Source organism: Arachis ipaensis, chromosome B3 (genome assembly GCF_059453495.1).
Source record: "Arachis ipaensis isolate K30076 ecotype BB chromosome B3, ASM5945349v1, whole genome shotgun sequence".
NCBI lineage: Eukaryota > Viridiplantae > Streptophyta > Magnoliopsida > Fabales > Fabaceae > Arachis > Arachis ipaensis.
The window spans coordinates 30,483,248-30,504,614 of record NC_142438.1 but is presented as its reverse complement, the minus strand read 5'-3'; the positions used below and the strand labels follow the sequence as shown (position 1 = coordinate 30,504,614).

The 21,367-nt window shown below is 32.5% G+C and overlaps 3 protein-coding genes across 4 annotated transcripts; all 3 read left to right on the top strand.

Moving 5' to 3' along the window:
- The first annotated feature begins 6,086 nt into the window (after positions 1-6,086).
- On the top strand, positions 6,087-10,587 carry LOC107630062 (ubiquitin-conjugating enzyme E2 35). The gene is made up of 8 exons (XM_016333086.3): positions 6,087-6,287; positions 6,553-6,580; positions 6,803-6,889; positions 8,088-8,146; positions 9,357-9,398; positions 9,506-9,579; positions 10,041-10,138; positions 10,255-10,587. Exons 1-8 carry the CDS (start codon positions 6,252-6,254, stop codon positions 10,290-10,292), a joined length of 462 nt encoding a protein of 153 aa, XP_016188572.1. The 5' UTR covers positions 6,087-6,251; the 3' UTR covers positions 10,293-10,587.
- Positions 10,588-11,892: 1,305 nt separating this feature from the next.
- On the top strand, positions 11,893-14,410 carry CYP703A2 (cytochrome P450, family 703, subfamily A, polypeptide 2). The gene is made up of 2 exons (XM_016337853.3): positions 11,893-12,840; positions 13,718-14,410. Exons 1-2 carry the CDS (start codon positions 11,893-11,895, stop codon positions 14,354-14,356), a joined length of 1,587 nt encoding a protein of 528 aa, XP_016193339.1. The 3' UTR covers positions 14,357-14,410.
- A 1,705-nt stretch (positions 14,411-16,115) lies between these two features.
- On the top strand, positions 16,116-19,828 carry LOC107630063 (CMP-sialic acid transporter 1). Of its 2 annotated transcripts, none has more exons than XM_016333088.3 (9): positions 16,116-16,262; positions 16,419-16,502; positions 16,598-16,812; positions 16,936-17,014; positions 17,194-17,363; positions 17,783-17,969; positions 18,167-18,244; positions 18,674-18,856; positions 19,503-19,828. In XM_016333088.3, the coding sequence occupies exons 1-8, from the start codon at positions 16,212-16,214 to the stop codon at positions 18,821-18,823; spliced, it is 1,014 nt and encodes a 337-aa protein (XP_016188574.1). In that variant the 5' UTR covers positions 16,116-16,211; the 3' UTR covers positions 18,824-18,856; positions 19,503-19,828. The 2 variants fall into 2 exon arrangements, with proteins under 2 accessions (XP_016188574.1, XP_016188573.1); XM_016333087.3 differs by having other exon boundaries at positions 19,463-19,828.
- The last annotated feature ends 1,539 nt before the right edge of the window (positions 19,829-21,367 follow it).

Here is a 21,367-nt window from a genome sequence, read left to right as displayed (position 1 = left end):
ATAGCTCATGCGGTTGGTACTGTGAGTCATTTTCTCTCTAATCCAGATAAAGAACATTGGAATGTTGTTAAATAGATTATGAGATATCTCAAAGGTACAACTAACTTGAGTTTGAGTTTTGGTGGTGAGAAACATTTGCTAGTTGGCTTTACTGATGCAGACATGACAGAAGATATTGATTCTCGAAAGTCTACTTCAGGTTATCTGCTCAAGTTTGCAGGGAGAGCAATTTCATGGTAGTCAAGACTACAGAAGTGTGTTGCACTTTCTACCACAGAGGCAGAGTTTATTGCAGCAACTGAAGCATGTAAAGAATTATTATGGATGAAGAAGTTTCTTACAACACTTGGTTTCAAGCAAGACCGTTATGTGTTGTTGTGTGATAGTCAAAGTGCTATTCATCTTGCCAAGAATTCTACTTTTCATGCAAGATCTAAACATATTGATGTTAGGTATCACTGGATACGGGATGTGTTAGATTTCAAGTTGTTGGAACTTGAGAAAGTTCACACTGATGACGTTGGTGCTGATATGATGACAAAAGCATTGTCAAGAGATAAGTTTGAAACATGTTGTTTGATCGCCGAAATGGCGAGAGCCTCCACCTAGTCGAGAAGGGGGGATTTGTTGGGATTTTTCTCTCATTTGTGAGGCCCAAACCCAATATTTTAAGGGTGTCACTTTGCACCCATTGTGCCACAATCCTAATCAGATTTTTTGGGTTCTTTTGAGAGTAAGAGAGTGTAGCCACAAAGTGAGAGAGAAGAGGAAAAACAGAATTCCCGTTTTTATGCACAGTAGTAAATTTCAAATCAAAGTTTCTCATTCGTTCACCGTTGGATCAGCTTGAAATTTAAACTTCATGTTTCCATCATTTTGTTCTTTATTCTGGTCGGTGGAGATGTTGATTTAACATTTTCAGTGGGAGAAATTGGCTTCGCAAAGAGAGAAATTACGTTTCCCGTTTTTACACAGCATTAATCTTTGAATAGCAGTTTCTCATTGTTTCACCGTTGAATCAACGTGAAATTTAAACTGTAGATTCTTCACATCTTATTCTTTATTCTGAACGGTGGAGATTTTAATTGAAGGTCTTTAGAGGAAGAAATTGGCTTCGACAGCAGCTCTATTTTTGGGTATATTTCATCTTCTTGCTTCTCATTTATGAGCTTTGGTGCTTTGATATTTTGGCTGGTTATATGTACGTTTTTGTGCTTTATTTGAGACTCTCTTGTACCTCATTTGATTATAGTGGAACTATTTCATTGGTTTGGACGACCCGTGGTTTTTACCTCTCACATTAAGGGGGTTTTCCATGTTAAAATCTCGATGTGTTCTTATTATTGCTTTACTTGCTATATTTGTTTGTTCATAGTTGCTGCCATATTGTGTTGTGAGTGCTTCCATATTATTCTTGTGTTGGATATTTGTGTTGTTTCTGATGCTAGGCTCTTTCAATCTCGAGGTAAGAATCAATTTGCAGACGCTCTAACAATCTTAGCTATGATGACTAAATTAGAAGCCCATCCTAATGTCATACCAATCCAAATAAAAACACAAGAACTTTCACTATGAAAATATGTCGAATAGGAAATAGATGGTAACCCATGGTACTGTGATATCAAGCAATACATCAAAGAAAGAAAATACCTGTCAAGGATAAATGAATCGAGTAAAAAGACCGTTTGATGACTGGCAATGGATTTTTTTTTTTTTTAGTGGAAAAATTCTCTATAAGAGAAATTTTGATGACACACTTTTCAGATGTGTAGATGCTGACGAAGTCATTATCATTATAACTAAAGTCCATGAAGGTAGTTGTGAAACCCATGCCAATCGTCATATGATGGCAGTCAAGGGTGTCAAAAATTTTCAGGAGGCGAGGATTCCACGAGGACCACCCTGAATGGGGCCTCAATGGTGGGGAATTTTTTCCGTGGGGTTGGGAATGGGAGCAAAATTCCCCCGAGACAGGCGTGGGGACCTGAGCGGAGATCCCTACCCCATCCCCGATAATTCTCCGAATTTTTGAATTTACTTAATAACCCTTACTTTATTTCTAATATAGGGGTTTTTTTAATAATTTCACTCATTGAAAAATCCTAACCCTATTGTTCAATATTTTATTTTATGGACTATGATTTGCTATGTTATATTTCTGGACTTATAATCTTGGATAAGATATGTTTGTGTGTTTGTAATAATATTTTGTAGTTTGTTTTTTGGTTTTTTTGATATCTTTTATTATAATTTCCATATGAATATTAAATATAGGGAGATGGGGAATGGGGCCCCGCGAAAAATGCGGGGAATGCGAAAAACGGGGATGGGGACAATTATTCTCCCATGGCGAAAAATGAAGCAAGAACGGAGATTAATTCTGGGGGCGGGAACGGGGAACAAGGAGGCATCCCCCGCCCCGCCCCACCCCATTGACATCCTTAAATGGCACAAATGATTTTAATAAGTGGTTATTATTGGTCCACCATAGAAGCTGATTGCATTGCTTACATTATTCGAAAATGTCACAAATGTGAGATGCATGCTGATAGAATTAATGGTCCTCCATTCCCATTGCATAACATGATATCAAAATGGTCTTTCTCAAATGTGGGGCATCCATATTATCCAATCAACCCTAAAGCTTCAAATGGTTGATTTATCCTATTTGCAATTGATTAATTCACCAAATGGATTGAAGCGACACATTTGCTAGTTTCACTCAGAAAGTATTCATCAAGTTCATGAAAAAGATCTCATTTGTAGATATGAGATACCAAAAAGGATCATTATTGATACTACTCCAAATCTCAATGACAATGAAGTTCATAGATTTTTGGAATAATTTAATATCTAACGTCTTAATTCAACTCCTTATGAGCAACAAATGAATGGTGCAGTTAAGATAGAATGATTTATTTCTTTTAAGGGACTCCAATCAAGATGTTTAAAACGTTTTTTTTAAATATTTTTTAATAATTAAAATTTAACGCATATAATCGATTAGATTGTGTTATTTTTGTCAAAATTAGATTAGACAAATTAATTTGACCGAAAAATGGTAAATAAATTTTGAATCAGTCTAAATTAATATTATTTTTTATAAAAAATAACAGCAATACCCCTATTATAGAAAATGACTAAAATACTCTTATTATATATATTAATTTTGAGAATTTTAAATTCTAATCCTTTTCTTCTCTGTCGTCAGGGTTAGGATTTAGAATTTTTAAAATTAATATATATAATAGAAAAATTTTAGTTATTTTTTATAATAAGAATATTGTAATTATTTTTTATAAAAAAAATATTAATTTATATCAATTCAAAATTTAATTTATTAATTTTTTGACTAAATTGATTTGTCCGGTCTAATTTTAATAAAAATATATTTAAAAAAAACGTTTTTGATATCTTTATCGTGACTCCCTTCTTTTAAATTTTGAAACTCATATCTAGTTGGTTTTATTTATTTATTTATATTTATTTTTTACTTTTTATTAGGTTACTAATATCCATATCTAGTTGGTTTTGGCCATTTCTTTCAAATCATTAAATTCATATCATATCCAATTAGCTCTGATTTTCTTTATTTATCGTCAGGTCCTCAAATATAAACAAATTATTCATTTTTACAAATAAGCAACGAATAAAGAGGGATAGGTATGAAACTATGAATACAATATTTTGTTTGATTCAACTATAATATTAAAAAAAAACCATTAGACTTGTCAACCTTCAATTTTTGTTTATTATATTTTATGCAACAAATCTTTTGGTTCTATCAATATAAAAAGGAAAAAAAAAAAAAAAACTGATCATTAGCTTAGTCAAGTACTCTTTAAGATAAAAAACAAACATAAACTACCATTTATATCTATAAATTTTATAAATGTTAATGAAAGTATCCATTAAACAAAAAAAATTATTATAGTATACATAAAAGATGAATTCTATGTGACAATAGTACTCAAATCATAATTTTTTATTGACATTTTAATAAAATTCCTAAATTATCCTTTTTATCATCTTTCCAAAATTTTAAATTTTTACAACCTTCATTCTTCTTTTTCTTCGATCACCATCAGCCACCAAAAGGCAAAAAATAAAAAAATAAAAAATAAAAAATAAAAAAATGAATCCCAAGTCAATTCAATTGCAACAATTGAAACTGGCCGCTGTGTTAGGCGCCGATCTATTCCCATTCCCATTCGAGACCCTGATCTTGCACCTGATGTCTTCCTCCACCGAGCAGCGTTCTCACGCCAAGTTGCTCTTCAATCTTTGCAAATAGACCGATCTTGACATTCTTTCCTTAAAATTCACACACCTCCTTTCCACCTCCCCTCACCAGGAGACTCGAGTCATGTCCGCCATCTTCTTCTACAAGCAGCTCACTTTCGACGATTCATACCTCTAGCCACATTTCTCCCCTCACATTTAGTCTTCCCTAAAAATTTGATTTTTTCTTTTTATTCTTTTCCCATTTGAAGCAACTCATGATCTCTGAAAAATAGAGAAAATGAAAAATTGATTCCCTAAAAGAGGAGGATATAGTTCAGGGTCTTTTTTGTGAAAGTCATCAAACATTTGCTTATAATAAGGGGTACCAAAATCGTAGACAATTGGTTCTCTGAGAGAGGGATCAAAGAGTTCAATGTGCGCACCTGTGCAGTAAGAAGAGACGTCGAACCCCTGTCTCTTTAGCAGGAAGTGCGCTTCCATGCTCCTATTCTGGTTCGATGAACACACCATGGCGTACCGATATGTCGTTATTCTAAGAAAAAATATTGAATTAAGAGTGCACAACAATGGAACTCAATAATTTTTCACTGTTAAGACGAAAGAGAAGAACATGATTCTTGAGTGTTGCGTATTACCAATTGAGAGAGAGTGAGGATGGTGGTGGTGGTGATGGTGAGTAGTGGCAGTAGAGAGGGAGAGGGAAGACAGTGATAATCGGGGAAAGTACTGGTGGTGGAAGGATTGTGAAAGTTTGGAATTTGAAAAAGAAGATAAAGATAAAAGGTGGGGTAATTTGAAAAAATTCAAACAATGGGTAGCATTTCAGGTTCATTAAAAGAATTAGAGAAAGTATAGGGAGCCAATGGCCTAAGCGTACAATGTGTACAATGGAGGTTTAGGAAATATTAGAGATATGATCATTAGTGTTACATTGTCCTGTCAGGTTATGCTTTTGGGATGAGTGGTTTCATGACATGGTATTAGAGTTCTAGATCCGAAAGGTCAAGAGTTCGATCCTTGGTGAACTCCAAAATCAGCTTAAGCTTTTGGGATGAGTGATTTTAGGACATGAGATGTTTATTATCCTGGTATCCGGATGGTTATTTTGGATAATATAGGTGATGTTCATTTTATTCATAGACCAAAGATTTAACCCATTGTACACATTGTACGATTAGGCCAGATGTTCATTTTATTCATAGACCAAAGATTTAGCCAATTATACACATTATACGATTAGGCCATTGACTCCCTAGCATTACTGAAAGAATTATATCTAATTAATTAAAAATTTAATTTTTAAAATTAAAACTAACTTTTTTTTTTTACTTATTGTTTACATTTTTCAAAAAAAAAAAACCTTGTTCTCTCTCGAGTTGATAGAGTAGGATTAAACCTCAATCCGCTAACCCACACATTAATTTGCTCGGCGCTCAATCCTATCTGCAGCAGATGAGGTTAGCAATCCTATTATTTCATAAATTTTTTATTTTTTATTTTTTAAAAATCGTATTATTCTAAAATAATTTTATTAAAAATTATAGAATAAATTATTCTTTGTACTCATAAAAGATACAAATGCTAAGGTAAATGATAATTGTAACCATAAAAAGTGTATCAAAAGTACCCGATGTTGGTTATGCAATTTGTCCGTTAAGGTACTTTTGGCACACAAAATTCATCTTCCGTAATTACAATTGTCGTTTTATTCTTATATAGGTATATTTGTCAGCGTCTATATCTTTCATAGTATAAATAGTAATTTATTCAAAATTGAATTATTTTTTAAGGCAAAAATCGTGGTGGCCTTAAAAAGAATAGTCAAGGACCGAATTGACAATATGACCGGATTGGTGTTTACTCAAAAAAAAAAAAAAAAGGTTCAACGCCCAATAGCTTAGTTCGTATTTGGAATTGTGACAGTGGGGAGTTGAGGAACTGTCTCTCTCGCTGTGTTCTGAAAAGAGGGAAAACCCTATTGCGTGCATTGCAGTCGACCCCTGACAATGGCCAACAGTAATCTCCCTCGAAGAATCATCAAGGTTCGTATCCATTTTCTTGTTCCCTAACCCCAATTTTAATTCCTCTGATTCAGAAAGCAAACCAAAGAAACTCGAAAACCTCATTCTTCCATATGGCTCAATTCCAAAATTGCCCTTTTTCCACTACGATAAAAGGGGAAACCGAAGGATGTTAGGCTTTTATTCGTTTCTTTATCTTCAAAATCTTGGATTTTTCTCTTAAAGAATTCCATTTGTTCAACGTGCTGATCACTGCTATTTTCTTTCACTGGTTTGATATGAGCAGGAAACGCAGCGTTTGCTCAGTGAGCCAGGTAGTTTTTAGGTTTTTATACTTTGTTACTCTTTGTTTATGTATTTAATTTTATATTCTTAGTTGAGTTAGTTGCTTGTTTATGTTTTCTTAAGTGTATATATCTAGAAACTAGCATCTTTTAACATGTTCCTTGGAAGTTGTTACCTCGCTGATCTAATAACAATAATAATAATAATTATAATGCACGGATTTTACCTGATATTATGATATGTTAATGCAGCACCGGGAATTAGTGCTTCCCCTTCGGAAGATAATATGCGATATTTCAATGTCATGATCCTCGGGCCGACCCAGTCACCGTACGAAGGTAGCAATGAGCTCACTCATTTTCCTTTGTTTGGTATTTTCGGTAGTACATGGAGAGTTGCTGTAAGCAATTACGCTTTGCTTTAATGTGTGGGAATGATTTTGTTATATATTTTTATGTGCCTGTTATTGACTCATTTTGTTGCTACTTATTGAAAGTTTGAAACTCTGTGCTGGTTCACAGTCCCTCTATAGAGAGTTGGGGGTAGGTTTTGACTTTTCCTTTGTCTTTTGGTGCTGTGTTTTAGTCCTTTTTATTTTTCTGAAGTAGTTAACGTTTTATGAATATGAAGAAAAATTGCAACATGGAGTTGGCAAATGCAAAGGGGCATGTGTCCTTAATTGGCTAGGCGAGACCAAGAACTCCTATTTGTAGTAGAGACTCTCTGGTAGAACATTACTGGTTAGGTAGTTGGAGTATATCTTAGGAAGTTAATACCTATAGGAATGAAAAAGGGGATCCTCTGGATTGAGTAAGAAAAGGTTGGTAGAGTTGATAAGTTTCTTGATTATGTTCTCTATGAACCATTAATAAATAAGCACTTTCTCTCTGATATTCAATAGTTACCTTTCTTCAATCTGAACCATTTCCATCTCTCTGGCATTTACAAGCCTGGTGTTTTTGGGATGGGCTCTCCTCTGTCGCAAATTCTTACTATTCTACACTTGTGGTGATTTTGCTAGGGTGGAACCCTTACAAGTCTATCTTTTGAATTCGTGAGCAGAGGTTTAAGCACAACCATTACAGAATAAGGAGTTCCCTTTATATACTTGCATATCTTTATTGTTAGATTTCTTCTGCTGGTTATCTAGTTAACCTCGAGCTTTTAGGGTACTATCACTTGTATTCTGCTCATTCATTTCATAATATTGTGCTTACTATTTTTATAAGATTTTGAAATTACCTCCCAAAACAGTATAAAAAATTGTGGTTTATCCTTTTTATGTTCATTCATATTCGTAACATTGGAGTCAACTCTTCAATCTGTAGTCAGTGTTACATGCAAATGCTCTCTTAGATCATATTTTGATTCCTCCTTTATAGAATCATGTTTGGAAGTGGAATGCGATATATATTTTTGTTATATAATTTTCATGTCATTCATGGGTTTAATTCCTCTTGTCTATTTTCTCTTGAAATGTGTGGATACCTGACTTGTTTTTTACCAATATGCATGCCTTTTTGCTTGTATTACTAGGTGGAGTCTTCAAATTAGAGCTATTTTTGCCAGAAGAATATCCAATGGCTGCTCCAAAGGTTAATTTACTTTTATTCTCTTCTATTGCACTACCAAAAGTATTACCACTGTTATTTTCATTAACTCTTACTCTACTTTTCTAGGTTGGGTGATATACCCATGTCCTCAATCGAACATCCTTCTGGTCCACTTATTTTTCTTAATGCCTTCCCTTTCTGAAACTCACATACTAAGAACTTGGAAATTGCATTGTTTAAACTGTTGAATAGAATATCCTCCTTACATTTTATCTGTGTTAACCTGCACTGTTGTGTATTTTACCTTTTATTTTTCTTGAATATTGATGTGAAATTTTTGTTTATATTAGATTATTATCAATTCCAGGATTCCATCAATGAAAAAACTGAAAATACTTGTAATTTTTCTAAAGAAAAAATATTTTATATACTATCTTAATATGTTGATTGGGTATTGAACGAAACTAATTGATGTAGAAATTGAATATAGGATACAAAATTGATATAAATCGAGCGAATGGTGGACTTTTGAGTAATATGCATAGTGTCAGAAAGCATGGGTTATCTTCAAACTGAAGACAGTTCTATGAATGTTATATAACTGGTTCTAAAGAGAGCAAGTGGAATTGAAATGCCCTTGCATTGAGTGAAGTAAATTTTGCAGTGTTTGTTTTGCAAATATTACGCGTGGTTTACAATTGACAAATGGTAAATTGTATAGTTTACTTGTAATATCACTGAAAGATTTTACCTTCAGGTTGACCATTATATACATCTCTACAAATTGGTTTGAAATCTATTATTAACTTCATTTTTGGATGAGAACTGTGGATACTTATTTTCAAAAACCAAATCTATCTTAAAGCAAAATTACAGGATATTTTGTTTTCTGTGGCTTCAGAGTCTGAAGTCGTTCAGAGTCTGAAGTCACCACTAGATTTCTTTAGGACATAGAACTAGGGTACTGATTAGCATTTTCAGGATACTCGAATTTCACGGTTTACTGAAAGGGTGTAGTCGGTGTGCCACTTACAGCTCTTCCGTGCAAGTGATTGGGTTTTTTCTTTTAATTGTTAAATAATGCTCTCCTGACTTTGTCTACCATCCTTTCTGTCTTAATCCTTTTCTCTCTTCAATCTTTTCAAAGTTCTTTTTCTTATGAATCCATATTAAAATCCTACTTTTTAGTTTTTACTAGGATAAATGGCATTTTGATGTTTCTTCAATTGTTCCTATGCATTGCTTTTTACAGGTTAGGTTTCTGACGAAAATATATCACCCAAACATTGACAAGGTGCATTTTTCTTGCCCTACATTATTAATTAATTCTTCAATAGATAATTCTCTCACACTGCTGCATGTTTAATTATTTTATCCTGAAAAAACCCGCGTTTAAATCAGCTTGGCAGGATATGTCTTGATATTCTTAAAGATAAGTGGAGTCCTGCCCTTCAGATACGCACCGTTCTTTTGAGGTATATGTATGTTCGGCTTCTGGATTTCCTTATTCTCTTCGCATATCTTTTTATTTCATGAAGCAACTGGTTACTGTCTTGCCTTTGATGTTGAGTTTGCAAAAAAAAAACTCTGATGATACATATTAAGATGAATACAGATTTCCATGTATGCCAGTTTGCAAATCTATGAAAAATACTTTCTTTTTCCCCCTTTTTTTTAGTTACTCTGCTGGTATTGAAGAACTCTGCATTTTGTTTGGAAAAACTTCGCTTACAGAAAGAGTAATCTGTGTTCTTTTTCTTCATTTTATGTCTTACTGAATATGTATGAATCATACTTTCATCCCCATTTAATTTATAGAGCACCAAATAATGAAGAAAATGTCCTGGGGCAAGTCAAAGGGAACTATTTAACTAAGATGCTCTTTTCACAGTGACTATTATATATTCTGATAATATGAATTCATTGGCACAACTAGTATTCAGGCTCTTTTGAGTGCACCAAACCCGGACGATCCACTTTCTGAGAATATTGCAAAGCACTGGAAATCAAATGAGGCCGAGGCTGTTGAAACAGGTAGGCGTATCTGCATTTATAATTTGTATATTGGAAATTAGTTGATATTGATATCCGCCAGCAATGCAATACAATATTCATATTCTCTTTGGAATGTGTCGTTTGTTAACCTGCAGCAAAGGAATGGACTCGATTATATGCAAGCGGTGCCTGATGATTGGGTTCAAACTTACGGCTTCAAACGTTCAAGTGTATAATATGAACTGTCAGTTTTAAATGGAAAATATGGTCAAATTGTTGTCTAACTTGTGAGTTTATATTCCAAATAGCCTCCAGTTTCCTCTTAATTTCCGTATCTTGGAAGTCAGAATTCTTATGTGCTTTACGTTGATCTGTCTTTAAAATTAGCGCATCCTTCATTGAGCTCTATACGTAGTTACGTACTATTTTACAATAGCTAAAATTTTTGTATAGGTTTATGTGTTCTCTTCGTTTTATTTGTTTGGTTATGAAATCTATGATCGCCAAAAGTGTACATTGGTAGTCACGGCACATTTCTAACACTTGCAGCTAACGAATTTTAGGGTGAGCTTTGTGTGTTATGAATATTTTTAGGGCTTGGGATTGACTAAGTCTTGAAGAATTAACTTGACTCCATTTTACGCTCAAAGTCCTGTCTTTTTCTTTTCTTTTCCTCCAAGTTCCAACTCCCAACCCTGAAACATATCATATAATTTGTAGTCAATCAATAGAGTTTCAAAGTATGTTATCTCTTCATTATTTTTCACATGGATTTCGCTGTTATGCTTTTAGGATGTTAATACTAGTAGAAAATTTTATTGTTCAGACTCGTTTATGACGAATATCTGGAGTAAAACTGAAAGCAATATAACTATAATCGAAAAAGTAATTTTTTCTTAATACTTTGGATGCATAAGAATATAAAATTAAATAAGAATGAACTCGAATTTTCATTTTCAAAATCAAGACAACAGAAATTAAAAAATTGAAAGTTTAAAAGTTAAAAGATGATTCAATAATTTTAATATTTAATATTACTTAAATTTATAAGTGTAAAAAAAAACACACACACACATACATATAGGAATTTGAGAAGCATGCAACAACAATAAAGCAACAAAAGGAAATAAGAAAATCAAATCCAAGGTTATGAAGAGTTTACAATATAGAACTTAATGTAATTCTATTACTCCAGTAGTATTCCTTATTATTTATGAAAAGTTTATTAAAATTTTTAATGCTCAATTCACCTCTCTCTGTCTCTTGAGTTTATTGTGTTGACTGACTAACAACAATCATTTCTGATTTGCTTATTATCATCATTATCATCATCAACGCGGATTAAGATTGACTTTTTCTAGTTATTTAATAACGACTCGCATAAACTTTGATGTCACCTATATTTGTGGTTTGACCACCTAAATTATCCAAACAATGAAATTCGCTACCTAATTAAGAGGCCATGCTTCTCGTAATTATATACCAAAAGTCCAAAACCAAATTAGAAGGAATGCAACATTCATCTGCTTACGAAGAAATGAATTTGTTAAGAATCATCAAATGCATGACCTCCAACTCCACGTTATTGGTGTGTTCACATAAAATAATGTTTATAACAAGAAAATGATAAATAGAAGAAAAGAAAAGATAGAACACCACATAAAGATTGTGAATTATCAAGGCGAGTAAATGTAAACATGAAATAGCTTCATCCATTGAGTACACAATGGTCACACAATATATATACATGTAATTTCTTTAATTTGATGAGTGCAATTTGTTGAAATCAGAAAATGGTTTTGCCCATATTTTTCTCAACCTTACTCATAGGAGGACTACTAGCCTCTAAACTCATTTGGCAATGGTTCATACAAAAAATTTTATCTTTGCATAATAAGCACCCCAAACTCCCTCCTGGCCCACCAAGGTTGCCAATCGTTGGCAATCTTCTCCAATTAGGGCAACTTCCACATAGAGATTTAGCATCTTTATGCGATAAATATGGACCCTTAGTTTATCTTAAATTGGGTAACATTGATGCAATTACTACTAATGATCCTGATATCATACGCGAAATACTTGTTCGCCAAGATGATGTTTTTGCCTCTCGTCCACACACTCTTGCCGCTGTTCATTTAGCCTATGGGTGTGGGGACGTTGCATTGGCCCCTTTAGGCCCACATTGGAAGCGAATGAGAAGAATTTGCATGGAACATTTGTTAACCACAAAGAGACTTGAATCCTTCTCAAAACATCGTCAAGATGAAGCTAACCACCTTGTTAAGGATGTTTGGGCTAAAGCCCAAACCGGAAAGCCCATTAACTTGAGAGAAGTGTTGGGTGCATTTTCAATGAACAATGTCACTAGAATGTTGCTAGGAAAGCAATATTTTGGATCTAAATCAGCAGGCCCACAAGAGGCTATGGATTTCATGCACATAACCCATGAATTGTTTTGGTTATTGGGTGTCATATACTTGGGTGACTACTTGCCAATTTGGAGGTGGGTGGATCCTTATCAATGTGAAAGGAAAATGAAGGAAGTGGAAAAGAAAGTGGATGATTTTCACACCAAAATTATTGAAGAACATAGAAAAGCAAGAATTGAGAAGAAGAAGAAGAATAATAATATGGGAATAGAAGATGATGAAGAAATGGATTTTGTGGATATTTTACTATCACTGCCAGGCGAAGATGGAAAAGCGTGTTTGGATGATACAGAAATCAAAGCTTTGATTCAGGTATTTGCATTTCATTAGGCCGTTAAATGATATTTCTGTTGCTTAACGTTTTATTTTATTCATTTAATATTTTTTTTTTAATTCCAATGAGGCGCTGAATAAACAAAAACACTCTTACTCTTTCTAACCTCTAGACGGATAATGTAATAATGGTAATCAAATAATTTTTCATTAGTATTTTTTTTTTTCTAAAGTTATGAGTAAAACTCAAATATGTGATTTATAAATAAGTATGAAAAGATTATGTTATTTGAGATATATTTTTTATTAGTAATATTTACTCTGTTAAATTGGAACCACTATATTTATTTGTATATTATAGAAAAAAAAAATCCGGACATTTTTCTAATAAATAGATTATCATGTTTTACAAATATTCACCTGACCCAATCGTCAATACTCAATAGTTATAGGTCACATCTTTTAAAAATAACTTAATATGAAATCGCTGTTTAAAGCTAACATAAACTAACATTTCCATTATCAATATTTTAATTATATTCATTTGAAAAATAAACTCTCATTCTATCTATAAAAATTTAAAACACTAACAAATTTAGATAGTCTTTGTATAAAAAAAAATATTTCAATATTATTTTCAACAAGTAAATTTGTCAATATTTTAAATATTTATATATAAACATAATAAGGTACTCAATTTGATAAAGATAAAATTAATTTCATTTATTCATAGACATATTTGTCAATATCCTAAAAATTTATAGATTTGTTAATGAGTTATAATTCAAATGGTATAGTCTCTTCATACTCACCAATAGTAAATTCGAGTGTTCCTATTTTCGGTAAAAAAAAAATTATAGGTTTGCGTTATTATTATAATTTATTTATTGTTTAAATAATGATTGTCATTTTTAAGGATATGATAGCTGCAGCAACAGATACTTCGGCGGTGACGAATGAATGGGCAATGGCTGAGGTAATCAAACATACCCATGTCCTTCGTAAAATTCAAGAAGAGCTTGATATAGTAGTGGGTCCCAATAGAATGGTGATGGAATCTGATTTAGTCCACCTTAATTACCTGCGATGCGTTGTACGTGAAACATTTCGGATGCACCCAGCAGGGCCTTTCCTCATTCCACATGAATCTCTTCGTGACACCACCATCAACGGCTTTGATATACCTGCAAAGACACGTGTCTTCATCAACACCCATGGTTTGGGGCGTAACACTAAGATTTGGGACACTGTGGAGGAGTTTAGGCCCGAAAGGCACTTGCTAGTTGACGGGAGTAGGGTTGAGATTAGCCATGGAGTAGATTTCAAAATACTACCCTTTAGTGCTGGAAAAAGGAAATGTCCCGGTGCACCACTTGGAGTCACCTTGGTTTTAATGGCTTTGGCTCGACTTTTTCATTGCTTCGATTGGGCTCCGCCACGTGGCTTAAATCCTCAAGATATTGATACAAGGGAAGTCTATGGAATGACCATGCCTAAGGTTGAGCCCTTGATTGCTTTTGCTAGTCCACGGTTACCAAAACATTTGTATGATTAACTAAAATGTATTTTCACTTTAAATTCATGAATAAAGTATATATGTTTTGTTAAATGTCTACTCGATCAAAATATAGTAAGGGAAGAGTTTCAGGTGTACTGGGAATATCGGTATTTCAGTTGTTTTAACCGTTGATCTTAATTATGAAAAATATATATAATATATATTAATTGAAATCAACAGTTAAAACCACTGGAACACTGTTATTTTCCAGTACACTTAAAATTTTTCTTATAGTATAACGTATAGAGTTATATTATGTTCAGAGCCCATGATATTAAAGTAGATTTTATAAAATCTAATCGATTCATGTTTCGATGTGGTAGTAAAAAGAAATTACATATTTAATGTTAATATTGTTGTTGAAGAGATAGGAGATGATTGTTACGTATACAATTGTAACGAAACTTAGACTTTTAATTTGAAGTTATAAGCATTTGCATAACTAAAAGTACGAGGAAGAAAAAACTTTTGATAAACGACGAATTTAAATATGAAGTGTGAGAGTAAAAGGATAGGAGGTCTAACTTTTGATAAACTTTTTTTTTAAGTGATTAATCATAAAAATTGTGGGAGTTTTTGAGCATTAGAAAAGAATCAAGTGAGATAAATAAGATGAGAAGATATCACATTCAATTCAAAATTTTAAAGTAATAAATTAATAGATCTCTCATTTTATAAACTTTTCACTTTTTTTTATTTTCTTTGATTTGGGACTAACTTTAGCATTCATCACATTTGCAACATTAATAAAAAGAGTTATTCTCCACATATAAGTATTTTCCCATACAAGTCATTTATATTCACACACTTTCACGCTGTATCTCTTCTTCTTCTTTCTCCATGCCTCTTCTTCGTAATTTTTCTCTCTCATTATCGTCGTCATCAATACCAGTTATACCACCTCTTTCTCCTCCTCCTCTTTCTTGGAATTTTTTCTCCTCTTTTCTTTTTCTTTCTTATCCATGATCAGTTATCTCATTGTTGAAGATAATAAATAATATAAGTTCAGAGTGTCAATTAAACCATGACGAAATTGATTATTGTTTTGAATCCAATCAAGTGGTTAAGGTGTAGTTCAATTCAGAAGAAAAATATAGCATTAGAAAAATATAGTATTAGAGGAAACATTTTTCTGCAGCAAATTTGGGTATACCACGAAAATATTTGGGTGTAACACGAAGATATTTGGGTGTATTTTAAGAATTTTTTAGTGTATTTTTATTCTGATAAGTTCTGCATAATTCAAAACTATTCCTCTTTCTCCTCCTCATCTTCTACTACTTCTTTTTTTTTTAATCATCATCACCATCTTTTTTTTCTTTTTTATTTTACCTTCTCAAATTTCTTCTTATTTTACTCTCTTAACAAGAATAAAAACAAAAAAATCAAATAAAGAAGAAGAAGAAACACGATATTTAGGTGTAACACGAAAATATTTGGATGTATTTTAAGAATTTTTAGATGTATTTTTATTCTGATAAGTTTTGCATAATTCAAAACTCTTCTTCTTTCTTTTCTTCATCATTATAGTTTGTTTATTCTTATAACTAGTTGTTTATGATCCCCTTTTGAAGTAAAAAAATATAATAAAAGAGTATTTAAAATCAGTTGCTTTATTCATTGAATTTTTATAGAATAAAATGTTTATTATAAAATAATTTTTTCGTTGAATCACGATTAAACCAATAAACTAATAAACCAGTAACTAGAGTTGGAGTTTGAACTTGATTTTTATTACTCTTTTTCAAATATTGAGAATGCAAGGTTTGGGGATCACGTGATAAAACGCTTCGTTGAAGCGCATTTCCTTTCCTGAGTGGATCTGCACTGCACAGCTTGCTCGAAGAAGAAGATGCAGTGGTACTTTGTCGCTGTGCTCCTCACCGTTCTGACCAGTTCTCAGGTTTACCTCCATTCTCCCCAAATCTAAATTTTCTACCATAATCTCATCCCTTTCCCATGCCTCTTACATGTATTCCCCTCAAAGCAGAAAAATAATAACAAAAAATAGAGTAATTTAAAACTTCAATTCACTGATTTTGATTATTTTATATGGCAGGGAATATTGACAACCCTCTCGCAAAGTAACGGAAAGTATAAGTATGATTATGCCACTGTCCCATTTCTTGCTGAGGTTTTCAAGGTCAAAATCACTGTTCCCCTCTTATTTTTTTATCGATTTTAGTTGATGGCAACAAAGCTTTGAGTTTTGTTCACATTGTTTGGTGTTTGTAACAGCTTGCGGTGTCAAGTTTCTTTCTATGGAGGGAATGTAAAAAGTCACCTCTGCCAAAGATGACAACTGAGTGGAGAACAGTGATTTTTTACCCCATTCCTTCAATTATATATCTGATCCACAACAATGTGCAGTTTGCTACCCTCACATATGTTGACACTTCCACCTACCAGATAATGGGCAATCTAAAGATTGTGACCACTGGAATACTATTCAGGTGCTTTCTCTCTCTCAGAATTAGGAGCAGTGTCTGCTTTAAGCTGTTTTTATCTGTCAATTTGTGTATGTATGGTATGATTTGTTTTCTCAATTAGTGTTGATGTCAAGCAGATATTTCTAGGTTGTTCTTAGGGAGGAAGCTTTCGAACTTGCAGTGGATGGCCATCGTGCTGTTGGCTGTTGGGACAACCACAAGCCAGGTGCCAGAAACTCAGTCTTGCAACTCTAGTTTTCTGGTTTAACCGTTTTAAGTTATTTTATCAGAAGATGCTTGAAGTATATTTCACTTGTTTTCGTTTTTATCATTACTTATGGTTAGTATATAAGGAAACTTCATGCTAGTGTTGCTGAGTGGAACTTTTACTGCTTGTTGATTTAGGTTAGGGGCTGTGGAGAGGCTTCATGTGATTCACTATTCTCAGCACCAATACAGGGTTACATGTTAGGAGTTCTGTCAGCTTGTCTCTCAGCTTTAGCTGGAATTTATACTGAGTTCTTGATGAAGAAAAACAATGATAGCTTATACTGGCAGAATATACAGTTGTACACGTAGGTATTTTTTTCTTAAATATGTCATGCCAAATGTGTTCGGTTATTGGTTAACCTGGTTATATCAAAGATATTTATTCCTTATTTTCTCTCCTTTAAAATATTAAATTAATATTGCTATCTTGTTGCTACTGTATTGTGACAAGTATTGAATGCTCTGTTTTTACTTTGATTGTGAATCTTGTTTTCTGTACAATGCATTTGGATTTCCATCAGTGGTGGAATATCCGGTGCATCATCATTCTGTACTACGTTTACTTAATGATTCTGAACTTTCTTTTAGAATTAGGAGGAATGCATTTCTGCACTGTTTTCTCTTATAAGATTATTACTGTCCTTGTTTTCTTCCATGCAACTTATTACACTGGTTAGATATCTTTTAGAACTGCACTTATAGGAACTCCCTAAGCTGTATCCAGGTTTGGTACAATCTTCAATATGGCACGACTTGCTTTGGATGATTTTAGAGGTGGATTTGAAAATGGACCCTGGTGGCAACGTATATTCAATGGATACACTATCACTACTTGGATGGTGGTATTAAATCTAGGGTCTACTGGCCTTTTGGTTTCCTGGTTGATGAAACATGCTGACAATATTGTTAAGGTAAATCCTTCAGTGCTCTTGACTCTTGCAAGTCCCTTTTTTATCATGTATATCTCCACATTGTGAATATGATGCATATCATTTTGTGGATTTTTGTTGAGCCACTGAAAGTAGTAATTAAGTATTGTGTCACAGTATTTGTTGGTTTCTTCATGCAATTTTTCTCCATTTACTCATAGTTGTGTTATCTTCCTTAGGTATATTCTACATCAATGGCAATGCTTCTGACAATGATAATATCAATATTCCTATTCAACTTCAAACCTACATTGCAGGTAAAATTTCTGAACTAAGCATGGCCTGCATTTGATATTGCTTGTTTAATTTATTGCACATAATATTTTGGAGTTTATATACCACGTGGAGATATAATTGTAGGATGCTGCTTCACAGGATAAGCAACCTTTTATCTGGTGCTTTCATTTATAGTCTGGTTTCTATTGAATCTTTTGACGTGCTTTTTGTAATAAGTCTTATCTAAATAACGTATTTCAATAGGCAAATTTCTCTTTATTATACGTATTAACAGATGATGTTTCTTTGTTTAGACCATTGTCCATTCTTTATAAGCAAATTACATTGTTTGTTATTCTCGTTGAGTTGTGTCTCTTGTGGAGGTTGAAGAATATTGATATGTTTGTTAAACCATTTATGCTCTATTATCAGGCTGACGCTGGATACTAATATCCTGTTTCTCTTTGCAGCTTTTCTTGGGTATTATTATTTGTATGATGTCTCTACACATGTATTTTGCCCCATCAAATATGCTAGTAGATATGCCAGTAACAGTTAAACCGGATGAAGAGAGGGAGAAGCTTATTGAAGTGTCTGTTGATCGAAGAGCACATTCATGATGTCATTCAATCATGATGTCATTCAATGCTTTGGTATCGACACATTTATTTGAATTCTTAGTTTTCTCTTATTGACTTAACACATTAAAATACAAAATATTAACATGTGACATTGCTAGTTACATAATGTGTTTTGCTAAGTATGATGTCAGTGTAGCTGTATGAAAAATATACGGGTTAATCAAACTAGCCTTCTCCAAAGCTAGGTTATATTATGATGCACTTCGAGTTTTAAAACCATACACCAGCCTCTGTTGAAATTTAATAGATACTTTATTCAATACCTTCATATTTTGCAAAGTTGGACAGTGGCCTCTCTTTTGTGATATATAACACTAACCTCCTCTATAAACATAACATTGAGGGAGGCTAGTGTAAACATGACAAATCAAGGAATGTCTAAGTGTAATACTACATAACCTTAGGGAAATTTGATGTAATTTAGGCTAAATATAATACCGGCCATTGATGCCAATTGTTCCTGCCTTCAATACAATTGCCTTGTGATTTGATTAATTATTGTCTGCATATCTATACATTAATCATATTTCAGTTCTTAAATTTTTTGTTCCTCTTGATTCATTCGTAAGCAAGCAATTGGTAATTTTGGTTTTCAATACTTGCCTATTGGTTATACAGGTGTTTTTGAACTCCTCGTTTGTTATTATGATTTTCCCAGAAGGCCTATTGAAGTCACTTGTTATATGGCCTGCATTGATTCAGAGATTCCCAAGAGCATAGGCATCTTCAAAAGGGATTAATTGAACTCTATATTGATCCCACGTATTGCCTGGGTATAAAAATATAAAGGAGGATGTAGAAGAAAAAGAAGATAGAATGTGGTTTAGACGGCAATAGAATCTTGCCATTGGATTTTGTAAGTGGTAAGATGCTACCTATGGTGCATCAAGTCGGGCCACCATATGTGGTCAACATTTTTATCTGGTTGCTGTAATCACAAAACAAATTAATCATCATTAATCAATTTGAATATGGTTGTTTACAGAGGATGAATGTCACCTTTACAGTTTAGTGTTAATGTCAAATGCTGTCTGATTGAGATTTTCTATGTCTCTCTCTCAAGAAGTGATGAGGTGGTTAGGAACTGAATTGTGTGACAAACTTCTAAGACCATCTCCAGTAGGGAACTCATTTCAATCTCTATTTATGGCCCACCTGTCATAAAAAGTAACTCCACATCAGCTTTTGCGTTATAAACGGTAAATAGGAACTCAAAGCATCTCTCTCTTCTCCATTAGGAAGAACTAACTTTAGTCCCTATTGTGGTCCCACTTAATTAATTAATTAAAATATTTATATAATTGATTTAATAATATTATTTAAATTTATAAATTTAAAAATAATTTACTATTAAAAGATATTAATATTAAATAAATTCATATATAATAATAATACACAATATATAATTTGGAATTACACTAATTTATAATTTTGTGTTTACAATTGCTAATTTTAATAATATCGTTAGCATTTTAAATTTTAAAAATAAAAATAACTAACTCAACTAAGAATTATTTTGTAAGGTGTAAAAATTAAATTTATTTTTTAATGTAAGTAAATTTAATTAATTATAATTTAATATAATAATATAAATAATATTCAATATTAATTATGATATAAATAATTAATATAAATTATTAATTAAATAAAAATTTAATTATTTAAGCTAATTAATTATTTTTTAAATAATTAGTATAAATTATTAATTAAGTAAAAATATAATTATTTAATATAATTTTTATTATAATTATTACTAATTTAATTATTATTTTATTATTTAATATAATTATTTAATTATTTTAGATTTTATATTATTATTTTTTTAAAATAACTTGCCAAATGGCAAGTTATTATTGGTTAACTTGAATCCCTATTTAGAGGGATTCTCTCACCTTGAGACCCGTGCGAGAACTCATTCCTTCTCTCCTCCAATGGTTAGAGTTTCTATGTGTCAAAAAAAAGTGAAAGAGGAACTCACCATTGTAGGTGCTCTAAGCTGCCCTAAATAGACTAGGTTGTAGGTGGGAGGGAAGGTTGGAATTTTTCATTTTTTCTTTTAAAATTTATTGTCATCAGATTATTGGTTCAAGGGTTAAACTTTAAAGTAATCGTGGCATGGCTTGTGGTTTTTTTTTAAAGAGAACTTTGTAGACGTTATAAGAGTAAATGTGAGTTTAATCAACAATAGTTCATTGGACAAACCTGACCAGAGTCATTGGGGTATTTGATTTGATCGATATGATTGGATGAATCGAAGGACATTTTAAGAGCTGAAGGCACAATCGAAGAGACACCTGGGATTGTGTAAGGATGATGAAGACTCGGTACCATTAGGCAACAGTCTAATACTCTAATTACTAATTGGATGAGGATTATAAGGACTGCTTCCTAGGCACAAAGTCACAGTTTGTTTTGAGGTATTGAATGAGGATACATGCGACTACAATTTTTTAAGACAAAGATTAAAATTTTAATAATATTTTATATTTAAAATACTTCTATTTTAATTAATTAGTTTTAATT